General features: G+C 39.6%; 1 protein-coding gene across 5 annotated transcripts; it reads left to right on the top strand.

Moving 5' to 3' along the window:
- The first annotated feature begins 5,457 nt into the window (after positions 1-5,457).
- matn3b (matrilin 3b) lies at positions 5,458-12,175 on the top strand. 5 transcript variants are annotated; one of them, XM_089005004.1, is made up of 10 exons: positions 5,461-5,817; positions 6,485-6,628; positions 6,971-7,549; positions 9,033-9,152; positions 9,239-9,358; positions 9,597-9,716; positions 9,963-10,088; positions 10,200-10,319; positions 11,131-11,232; positions 11,406-12,175. In XM_089005004.1, the coding sequence occupies exons 1-10, from the start codon at positions 5,508-5,510 to the stop codon at positions 11,456-11,458; spliced, it is 1,794 nt and encodes a 597-aa protein (XP_088861130.1). In that variant the 5' UTR covers positions 5,461-5,507; the 3' UTR covers positions 11,459-12,175. The 5 variants fall into 5 exon arrangements, with proteins under 5 accessions (XP_088861131.1, XP_088861133.1, XP_088861134.1 ...); XM_089005003.1 differs by having other exon boundaries at positions 6,971-7,663; XM_089005005.1 differs by lacking the exon at positions 6,485-6,628 and having other exon boundaries at positions 5,458-5,817; positions 6,971-7,663.
- The last annotated feature ends 84 nt before the right edge of the window (positions 12,176-12,259 follow it).

The following is a 12,259-nucleotide window of genomic DNA, read 5'->3' as shown; positions in this document are numbered from 1 at the left end:
ATTTCTTTAACTTTGCCCCTTCGATGGAAACGTATTAAAAACAGATGCAATCTTGATAAATCACAGTGCATATGTTATTTTAATCTACAGTGAGACCTCAACTTACAAACACCTCAACTTACAAACTTTTTGTCTTACAAACGTCAAATTTATGAAAATTAAACCTTATAATAAGCACTATTTTCATAATACACACCCACCACGGCTGGCGGAGTGATCTTCGGCGGAAGCACACGACCGAACAGCACCAGAGGTTAAGTTACCAACAGTCCTTATGGAAGGTGACTCTCCTTCCATAAGCCATCAACGACCATCAAAAAGGTAAATAAAACTTTATTTTACAGCACAGTTTATTTCTTTAATTACAGTCGTCATGTAATGCGCCTCTTTCCAAACAGCAATTCCCTTTGACCTTCGACCTCCAACGCCATTCCATCAAGCCATAAATGACCATCACAAATGTAAATAAAGTGACTTTATGATACAATGCAGTGTATTTCTTTCATCACAATAAAATAGCACATTTATTATACATAGAATAAGGTATGTTGTGTGTAGTTTTAAGGCTTATTTAGTTGAAAAGTATATTTTATGGGAATTCCTATGGGAATTTTTTTTTAGATACACACTTTTCGCCTCACACACTTTGTCTGGGAACCAATTAAGTTCGTAAGTTGAGGTCTCACTGTATTTCCATTTCCTCCTCCAAGTATCTGCGAAATAGTATGTAAACGCCATATTCCTTGAGACAAATTTATTAACTGATCAGGGATATTTTTCACATTTGAAAGACAGTTAATAAATTGTGTTGTAGTGTTCTTACTGTGCTATGAGGTTTGTACACACTACATTTAAAGGACAACCGGCACACATTTTTTTTGTTTCCCACTGACATTAGAAAACGTTTTATAGCATCTAAAATACCCAAAATAGGCAGGCTGATATTTTTAGTTAAATGAATAACACAAATAAAAATGACTTCAAAATGAATCCGGAAATGGTCAGTTTCAGATGGTCCCACCCCCTTGTTCGTGACGTCACGCCAAGACGTCTTGCCTTGCTCGAGAATCAAAACAATGACTTCACATTCGGAGAAGATGCTTTCTCTTTACTCATCCAGTTATGAACATGATTCAAATAGTTCTGAAGACGAAAGCATAAATGTTTGCAATTGATTAAAGGAGTCCTCCCATATCAATTCGAGCCGTCAATGACAGCAATGTAGCACCCAGAAAATGCAGAAGATGGCGCCCAAGCTCCGTTGGAAATGGGTTGATTTGTCAGCTGGGAATTTGTGTCAGCAAATATCAAATAGTTGTCTTGGTGCAACACACAACGATTCACCATGGCGTTATTTATGTGTTTTCCTTCTAATTTCGCCATCAACACGGATCAACACGAAGGTTTCACACTAAACAAAGTACCGCAAAATGCATTGTGTGCCGCTTTCTCGGTCAGGGGCAGTCCAAACGTGACGTCACATGGGGGATCGTCATCAACTCGAAAACAAGACTTCATGAATATTCAGCGCAAGTCTTAAAACGTAAACTATAGCTAAATGCTGTGGAATCTTTGTAAAATACGCTCAGTTGAAGTCATTTGAAGTGATTTTACAAATTATGGACATAAGTTGTCCGGAGGCGTCGGTTGTCCTGTAATGCTTTAGGTTTAGTATTCCGACCCAAACTCCCTCCAAATGCTCCTGGCCCAGCCCCTCTGTCAAATCTTAGAACCCAATGCGGCCCATGAGTCAAAAAGTTTGACCACCCCTGATTTACACTCAAGCAGTGTCTACCAAATACACCAATGAACTGGGGGTTCAAGTTGTTTGTGCTGGCAGGTTATGATGGCTACATGTATGCATTCCATATACATGATCCAGTCAGTGACTCCAAGGTTCCCGATCTGAAAGTGAGCTCAAATGTTGTGCACCATTTGGTTCAAAACATCCAACCAGGAAAGAATCATCGATTGTATTTTGATAATTGGTTTACATCTATCCCCTTACTCTAACATTTGGCAACAAGAAAAATCTGGTGTTGTGGCACAGTGAGGATCAATCGAATGTTCAGTTGAACCACAGCTAAAAGACATTGAGGTTCTTTTCCCTCCGATGATACAGTATTCGGGTTGACAACATAGCTCATGTTCCATATGTTGCAAAGAACCGCAACAGGTGCAAGCATGGCACATGCTCGGTGAAAACTAATATTTACTGCAAAAAAATGCAATGTAAATCTTTGTTTGAATCATCACAAGAACTGCTTTGCATTATTCCATGGTTATTAGCTAGTTTTCTTTATCTGTAAAGGAACTATGTATTTTCATGTAAACATTTATGTAAATATTTTATGTAAATTATGTATGTATTTTATGTAAATATTTTATGTATTTTATTATTTTAATAAAAAGCTGTCATATGAGTAAAAGTCTAGTCTTTGAAGTTGCACTTGACATATGTTCCAAAAAAGGCACCCACTCTGTCACGGTTTGCGAGGTGGTGATGGCGGGTTCGGATCTCAAAAAGCAGGCAGGAGGGAGCAGGAGGTTGTTTGACAAATTGTATTAAAATAAAGTCAGCAGGAACAAAATGTAAAACATCAAAATGATCTGAATGGAAAAAATACAAAGTAGCAAAAGAAAACCAAGTGTAAAAGTCCGCCAAGGTTAAACAAACACGTACACAATGCATGCAGCAAACAAACAATGAATCGGCACCGGATGATCGTGCCCGGTGTCCTTTTAAATGTCATTGATTATAACGACCAGCACCTGCGAGGCTGCCGGCAGGGCTGACGTCGCTACCCGCTGGTCGCCAATCTGATCGGGACGACCAGCACCTGTGCAGGTGCAGGCGGGGCCGACAGCGCCCCCCGTTGGTCGCCAACCAGATCATGACACACTCAATATAGGTCTTTCATGACGATTGTGCCAAATTAGGCACATTATCAAATTTTCTACATTATTGGAAAATAATAAAAAAGGAAGCTACTAGTATGTTATTATATCCATCAGTGACCATAAAAACTGAACAGATTTTTTTTTTCTAATTAGAACATAATTCAGGCAGAAAAGGGTTAAAGGACAACCGACGTCACTTTTTTGTTTAACTGACATCAGAAAACCGTTTTATAACATCTAAAATACTCAAAACAGGCAGTATATTTTTATTCAAATGCAAAACACCAATAAAAATGACTTACTGTCCAAAATCTGCAAAAAATTGAGCTGCGAATTGGACATTTTCAGAAAGTCCTGCCCCCAGTTCGTGACGTCACACCAAGACGTCTTGCATTGCTGGAGAATCAAAACAATGGCTTCAGATTCGGAGAATTTGCTTTCGTTACACATCCAGTTATGAATATGATTCAAATAGTTCTGAAGAGGAAGGCATGTTTGCAATCGATTAAAGAATTTATTCCGTGTCATTTTGAGGCATCTGTACTGCAATGTAGTGTCCCAGAAAAGAGGCAGAAAAATGGCGATCAGCTCCCGTGAGGAATGAATAAGCCCGTTTCCACAGGCTGATAAATTCCTTCCATGGAGCTTGGACGCCCTCTTCTGGCGCCTTTTGAGTGCAACACGAGGTTTTCAGACCAAACAAGTACAGCACAATACATTGATGTGATGGACGGACTGCTACAATGTGTCTTTTTCGGTCAGGGGCGTTCCTTTAGTGACGTCACGTATGGGCTCGTCACCAACTCAAAAACAAGACTTCCTGAATATTCAGTGCGAGTCTTAAAACGTAAAATATAGATAGCTATATGCGGTGGAATCTTATTAAAATACGCTCAGTCGAAGTCATTTGAAGCCATTTTACAAATTATGGACACAACTTGTCTGGAGACGTTGGTTGTCCTTTAAAGTCATCGTACCGATACTTCTGTCACTCCTGACATGCTCACACAATACCACATTTAATCTCTGGACACCGTCATATGCTTTCTGCAGGTCTACAAAGACACAATGTAGTTCTTTCTGACCTTCTCTATACTCGACTATCAACATTCTTAAAGCAAATAGTGCATCTGTCATAGTTTTTTTTTTTTTTTTTTTTTTTTTTTTGGGGGGGGGGGGCATGAAACCATACTGCTGCTCAAATCGTAACTTCTAATGGTTGATCGATAATTTGAACCCCCTATCAACAGCAATACAATACATGTATGTGGGATTTCGCTCATCTCATCTGCAGACATCTTGCTGTATTTGTTGAGCAGTTGTCTCTTAGGATTCTCTGGAACAGGAGAGAACCCCGCGAACATAGACCAACAGAAGATTGAATTAAAAAATGATATACCTGTATTTACCAGATGAGGTCACAAAACCGACAAAATGTCAACATAAAACACTCGTCACAAAATAATGAGGATAAGAACGAGTACAACCAAAAGCGCTTGCAAGCTGGAAAAGGACGAATGGGATACGAAATATAGTTCTATAACTACTACTTTGCTACTCAAAAAGTTATCCCTAATCTCCCCATTGAAAAGAAATGCTATTACCTATGTGTCCAGTAGAGGTCGGCATGGAACCACTTTAGACTCCAGAAATGAACACCATACTGATACAGTACCAAAAAAATGTTTCAGGTTTCAAATGAAGACGACATGAACATGGGTTTCCTCCCTCGTAGTTAGGATTTGGTAAAAAATACAACACGATGGCATATGTGCCCTCAATGTAGGTCATATGTGGGTTCTTTTAAAACAAATTAGTTGAATAATGTTTCCACATTTCTTCTTCTTTTCCTTTCGTCTTTTCCCTTCAAGGGGTCGATGAGAAGGTTTCTTCAGCCGTCATCTGTACAAAAGTGAAGGTTTCGGACGTTTCGCCTCCTATCCAAGAGACTTCGTCAGCGAACTAAAGTCTGACTGGTCGTATCGGCCCCATTTATATATCCCTAATGTCCAGACCTAGTGGCGCCGGACACAGCTATGATAGGTCCCTACTCTCAGGTTGGGGGGAGCGCGGGACCCCCCCCTGTGGCCCCACTGATTGTTCCTACATTCCTGACTAACGATTGGCCTATTACCCCCACTCCCCCCGGTATCACCTCATCAGCATAACGACCCTCATCAGCATTGCGAAAGTTGCCTAACCTGTTTTGCCTGAGCAGGCTATTGTATGAAGGGGTCGTTACAGCGAATCAGTGTCCTCCATGCGGAAGAGGATTAGGGCCACTGAAGAAAAAAATCTGGTTGACAAGATTCGGATTTTTTTCTCAGAATTCTCACTTTAAAGTGGAATCATAGTTTCAAAATTGGCAGGAATAACAACCATCCTCACTTACATGTAGATTTTGGTATCGTTATAAAGGACAAATTCAAGGAAGACAGGTGCTTTGTGAATTGACTAAATTTTGCACCTCCAGCATTTGGAGCCTGTGCTTCCTCCTCCTCATCCTGGATTGGACCTCACATCGTCCACGCCCCATGGACAATATCATATAAAAAGGCTGCAATCAACTTTAGTTGAAGAGTGAAGGCTAAACAGGAGGCAACATTATGTCACTAGTTTGGGGATTGGCCTGTGTTGTTGGCATCCTAATCCCGGCAAATCTGGGGTCACAGTTTGGGCCACATCGCCAGCAGAGTCGTTTAGCCAGTCAAACCCTCCCAAAGGTTTCACCACAGATGTCCCCGAGGGTCCATGCCAGCTTTGAGAACGTCAGATCTGAACAAGTTTCTGATGCAGAACGAAGCTCTGAAATTTCCCAAGAGGTCCAGAAGACAGGCCAGATCATTCTGAGTTTGCCGCAGCAGGATGCACGCAACATGTATTTACCACAGGGAGGACGGAACCTCATCTCAGCAAGTATGTTTTTGTTTTTCAATGTTTTCCAGATTTGCAGTTGCTGTACCGGTCAACATTGCATTAGTTGATACAAAGTGATTTGTTTCGCTGTACAATGAAGTACCAAGTACCCTCCTGTGTACTTGTTTTCTGATTAACAAAGTACTTTACATCTACTTTTGTTTTGCCAGTGATCTTGTACTACATATTTGAACAGTTAGTTGTCTATCAATTAAGGTTGTACATCCGAGTCATAGTCACCTTGCATTTTTTTTCTGGAGAGATACTATTTCATCGATCAAATATAGTAAATGAAATATTTTTTTTGTTTATTATAGATTAATATAGACCATTTTGATGGCAGCTGCAGACCACTTTTTAAACAACGCTGTCAAAATGAGAATATTATGCAGCACTTATCAACGAGATGTACATTTTATTAGTTTGTTGTTAAATATTAAATTGTATATGTGAATGCACAATGAAAAACAATGGCATAAAAAGCTTTTCTCTTCCTCCTTTTTGCGATGTACTCTACTGTATATAAAATATGCAGTGTTTTATGATGCTCACAAAAAAAGTTGACCGCCACTGTTCTTATCCATCGCTTTTCTTCCTTGCTTATGTTAAACCTGAGCTGCGGGTCCTTTAACACTTTTCCCTCTATATCATTTCCCTCTTTGAAAAGCTGCTGGCACACATTCCAGGTTTTATCGCTATCAGCTCTCACACCACCAGCCGCTTTCACAGCTGCAACGCAAAGCAGTAAAGCATGCTCCTCAGCTGTTTGCTCAACATCCCAATTCTCCTGTATCCACAAGAATTGCCACAGGTACTGAAACACACCAGTAAAAGGCAAACTTGTAATTGCTGTCAGACTGTCCAATTGTGCATTGACTGCAGAAGCTTTCTTTTGAGAAATAATGGGTATATTTGTAAAAGAAAAATAATGTTTTGGCTTTGAAGGCATCTGCCACTGCCTATAACACACATTTGACATCTTGTCAGAGCAGCAGTTTTATAAATTACATTTAGCAACTGTGTCAGGTGAGCCCTTCATCCCATTCGCTCTACTCCGGAACTGCCACTGTATTAGAGGTGGTATTTCTCCATGCCCAGGTTTGATAACTGTCTCTCATTCCAAAATGTCTTTCTTCGTTTTTTTTTCTTTCAGTAACATCATCATCAAACTGCAAGAATCGTCCAATAGATTTGGTTTTCATTGTCGACAGCTCCCGCAGTGTACGTCCTGCTGAGTTTGAAAAGGCCAAAGAGTTCCTGATAAACATGGTGGACACCCTGGAAATCGGCTCGGATGCCACCCGAGTGGGCCTAGTCAATTATGCCAGCACAGTGAAGATTGAGTTTTATTTGAACGCCTATTTTGATAAGCAAGCCTTAAAGCAGGCATTGGCCCGTGTTGAGCCCCTTTCTTCCGGCACCATGACGGGCGTAGCCATTAAAGCCGCCATGGAGAAAGCTTTTATTGCAGAGGCAGGGGCCCGCCACAGCTCCATGAACATTGCCAAAGTAGCCATCATCGTGACTGATGGGAGACCCCAGGACCAGGTGGAAGAGGTATCAGCAGCAGCTCGGGCATCTGGTATCGAAATCTATGCAGTGGGAGTAGACAGAGCAGATCTGATGTCCCTCCGCCTCATGGCCAGCCAGCCTCTCGAAGACCACGTCTTCTACGTGGAGACGTATGGTGTCATAGAGAAGCTGACTGGCAAATTTAGGGAAACCTTATGTGGTAAGGATGATCTGGAGAGCGTGGATATTCCATTAAGTGGTTTGCGAAGAGCACAAACAGGCAGACAAGACGGTTATGGGATAACATATGAAAATGACAATAGGACAAAGCACGGTACGTCAAATTATCCCTCTTAATAAGCAATTGTGATTATTAATGGGCAGCGCCATATTGTAACAGTCCTCCATTTAAAGCTCCATTGTCTTTTTCTTTGTTCTTTTAAAAAGGTCGAGGTAAATCCAAGGTTTTGGTTTGGATTGTCCTCCCAAAATGTTCACTCACTGACGCACACAGTGTTGTACTTAAATGCAATCAGCATTTAATATGAACAATGACCAAAATACTAACCGTTCTTAAGAAGAAGACTAAGCTTAGATCACTGGTTGATCTGGCAATTTAGAGAACTTTAAAGCGGTCCAAACTGAATATGATGCTGCCCTTTAGTTTTCACAGTGTATGCTGCTCTTTGCAAACTGAGCTGCAGATTTCGCGGCGTGCCAAGCGCCCTACTCATGTACCTCGATGTGCTAAGCTGTGGCAGAAATTAAACATGGGCTGCTGCATTTGTAATCAGCCTTACTGGCTTATCTTGCAAGGCCAAATCTGTGTTTACCTAAGGGTTTACTTGAAATCTAATCTTTTATAAAATACCACAAACCATTTCAATCTTCAAAAAAAATCCTTGCAAAAAGTGCTCATTTTAGTTTTTTATTTTTAAGAAAATGTGACGCTACCATTAAGCTCAGATGACAGTGTTCCGGGCATGTTGATATTTGTTGTGTGTTCTGATTGCTAATGTTCATTAATGTCCGAAAATGTGATCCATGGTTCCATAGATCCAGTTGTTCCAAACATCCATAATTAACTAAACATCAAGTTCTGCAACAGGTGGAAAGAGTTGTTCAATAATGATTAATACAAAAAGTGGATGTACTGGTATTTACATTTTACTAAACATAACATTTATGACATGTAATGTAATGGATGCTTTGACCAGCCCAGCTGCTTCTAAGCGGTGTAAACTTGTGTGAGTGCTGCTATGAATTGTGAAATGGGGCTGGAGGATTTAAGTCAAAATGACAGGTTTCACTTAAAATTGGCCAATGTACTCGCATACGAAAAGAGATCAAAATGTCAGATCCCCAAAATGTCATTGCAAAGTGTAGCCGCACTCAAACTTGGTTGCTCATGCAAGTCATTCAGCTGCCTTTGTAAGACAAGTTTTCACTTGGAGGGTGTGCATAGTTTTGCATGGCATGCGGGAATGGCGAGGATATGTCAAATGCCTGTGTCAAATGTGACATTAACCATCTCTTGCATGTTTTCATTCACAGCTAAGATGGTGATGAAATGACAAAATACAGCATCGCCATTTTGCACAACTAAACAATCATTACTCACTCGTGACTAATTTAAAACAAATACTAATTACACCTAGATGTGAAATCAAGTAGAATTAAGCAAATCAGATATTTTCTTTCAGGAGTGGATGCATGTGCTCGCGGGCATAACTGCCAGCACATATGCGTCAACAACGGTAACTCTTACAACTGTCAGTGTTGGGCTGGCTATGTCTTGAATGCAGACAAGAGGACATGTTCACGTAAGACTTTTTTTCCAAGCCTTTGCTCAACTGTGCCTTGATTCAAACTAGCTGACCGCTTACAACGCGAGAGCATCTCTTTTCAGGTCAAGACGCATGCGCCCGGGGACATGACTGTCAACATATTTGTGTTAACAGTGGTGACTCTTACGTCTGTAAATGTGCAATGGAGTATGTCCTGAATGCAGACCGGAAAACATGCTCACGTAAGTACTTAGAGTACATTTTCTTTCTATCGATTTAATACGAGCTCCCTATCCAAATATGGTGTCTCATATTTTCTGCTTGCCAGTGACATTTTCTGGCATGTGTAATAAGTCTGGCCGCACCGGGTGGCATCTGTGACCTTTGACCCTAAATAAATGCAACATGAATGGTCTTCTATCATGGCCTGCAAATCATTTCCGTTTGGGGGGGGGGGATTTGTCCAATATCTCTTTCCAGGTACAGATCCGTGTGCTGCTGGACATGAATGTCAGCACATTTGTATTGACAATGGTGACTCTTACATCTGTAAATGTCACCCAGGATATGCATTGAATCCAGATAAAAGATCATGCTCGCGTAAGATTGCCTTCAAGTACATCATTAGTTTTGTTCATTTTTTTTCAATGCTGTAGTTCAAAGCCAATGACAATGTTATATTGAGACGTCACTCTTTTTTTCAGATTGAAATCTTCCCCAATGCAATATGGGGTTAGAAAGCGCAAATTCAATTGACAATCCGCCATATAAATCCTGCACAAAGTGCTTATTGGTATCCCTCCTTTTACCTGAAAACTGTCACCGAGGTGCATGTTTATGTTGCAGGGTTAGTCACAGATGCATGTGCCAGAGGTAATGACTGTCAGCAAATCTGCGTCAACAATGGAAATTCCTACTACTGCAGATGTCAAGTCGGGTATATACTGAACGTGGATCAGAAAACATGCTCACGTGAGAAACGATGAACACTTTTTTTCATTCGTGAAATGAGGATTCTACACTTCGTATTGTTTTCTTGACTGAGGACTTGAGTTACTTAAATGTTGGAGTGTCTCATTGCAGGCGTGGATGCTTGTGCTCTTGGACACAACTGCCAGCATACATGTGTCAACAGCGGAGATTCATATATTTGCAGGTGTCGTGTGGGATATATTTTGAATGCCGATAAGAGAACATGCTCACGTAAGAATGTTTATTTTTTTGATATGCAAAACTTGCAGTGATATCGATATTTTGTTACTTGTTAATTATGTCATTTGCTAAGCACATAATTTGCAAAAACTGCACAAGTGGTGCATCAAAAAATTACCTGAAAATGGTAATAAGCCGTCTTGATACAATCAAATAATATTCATTTAACAAGATGTTTATTACCGGTGTTTGTTGTATTTTGCAGTGATGTAGAACGGCAGTTCAAATATTATGACCGACAGCAGGACCATTATATTGGACAATTTGACAGTGTTTGGTTTTGTGGTTGTTGTTGTTGTTTCTTTTTTTTTGTTGCATTTTGCAGTCATGAAGAAGCGTACAATTGCCTGAACCCATGTCTACAATATCCAACGTCAAGCATACTACTAATGGTCATTTATGGATGATTTATCACTGCTCCATAAATTGTCACAGGGACTTTTGTGGGGTGACCCCATAAAGGAAACTCACTGCAGTTAATCATTGAATACAATATTAATTTTTAAACATATGTGATGAACTACACTCTAATCATTATTAACACGCAGTAGCTATTCACACTGGACAGCGGCATCGCTCTTGGTGCATTTTCAAATAGATTTCCTAATCTAATGGATGGAGTTTTATGATTATGTTTTACTAATTCAATCAATATGATTTTTAACACACGGAACAGTTGTTGATAACTTTTAATTCGTCAATTCAATATTGTTTGCAAAAAGAATTGGGCTGTGTCAAATGGACTCACAAAACTGCATGAGGAATTGTAAGACAACTTTAATACTGTAGCTTATTCTTTCAGAGGAAACAAGAAGAGAAATAACACAAGATGCCTGCAAGTGTGAAGCTCAGATACTGTTCCAGAAAAAAATGCAGTCAACCATTCAAGACTTGAGCAGAAGACATATCCTTTTTCCGTTCTGATGACAAGAGCTGCTTTCTAAATCCTGTTTAATCCTATCAAATTAGAATTTGATTGAGTCATCATCTAGTTTTAATAGAGTTTTACATTGATCAAACAGTAGCTTGTTCCCTCTCCAGTTACTCTTGGAACTACTTTCTTAACTGTTAATCCACTTGATGACCTTTCAGACCGAGTGAACCAGATTGAAGACCAGCAACAGTATTAGGGGCAGTGACGATGTCACAAGACCAGGACGGAATTTGTATATTTTATCATTTTGGAACTTTCCCATGGAATTATTTTCAGTAATAAAAAAGAAATGAAAAATATGTCAGACACTAATAGCACTTTGGTTTTATATTAAAACCCCTATATATTTCATTCCAAAAGTGTATGTATGTAATCATGCTTTCATTGTATTCGTTGCTTTTTATGCATGTATTTTCTCAGAGGTCTGCTTCAATGAACATAAAACTATTATTGTAGTAAAAAGATGATATGGTGTTTGTAATCCATTGGATTACAGCAATATTATGCAGAGAAAAGATAATGAAAAAGTCAGATGCAGTTGGCCTGCGAGCGGCTCAGTTACATAATACTTCAATGGTGCACTACTTGTATCAGTTTGAAACTTTTGAATCAAAATCAGTCAATACTTTTCTTTTATTTATGGTTGGTTTTTGTAAAGCATGACAGACAAAGATCGAACATTTATTGACAATCAGATCTGTTCACTTGTCCATGTGACCTATTCAAAAGGTGCTCATTTGGAACTACATGGACTGCATTTCCCAGTTCTCTCACACGGGACCGTTTGGTTGTGAACATATCATTTTGTACTCATTTTGTGTAAACTGATGCCAGATATAATACATATTTTAATGACTGTTTCTTTCATTATGGACGTGTTACTGGTGCTTGCTGAATAAATATTCTGAAATCATTTATTATCCCGATTTATTGTGACTATTTTACATTTTATCAAACCAACACACATTTCAGAGTAATTCAGTCAGTGAGCAATCCA

This window comes from Hippocampus bargibanti, linkage group LG09, assembly GCF_051943395.1.
Source record: "Hippocampus bargibanti isolate YZ-2025 linkage group LG09, ASM5194339v1, whole genome shotgun sequence".
Classification (NCBI taxonomy): domain Eukaryota; kingdom Metazoa; phylum Chordata; class Actinopteri; order Syngnathiformes; family Syngnathidae; genus Hippocampus; species Hippocampus bargibanti.
This window is presented reverse-complemented; position numbering and strand designations above follow the sequence as displayed.

Excerpts from the sequence above, each read along its gene's own strand:
- matn3b (XM_089005003.1), top strand. The coding sequence starts at position 5,508 with ATGTCACTAGTTTGGGGATTGGCCTGTGTTGTTGGCATCCTAATCCCG. Across the intron at positions 6,629-6,970 it reads ATCCACAAGAATTGCCACAG|TAACATCATCATCAAACTGC; the intron begins GTACTGAAACAC and ends TTTTTCTTTCAG. Across the intron at positions 9,359-9,596 it reads AGACCGGAAAACATGCTCAC|GTACAGATCCGTGTGCTGCT; the intron begins GTAAGTACTTAG and ends ATCTCTTTCCAG.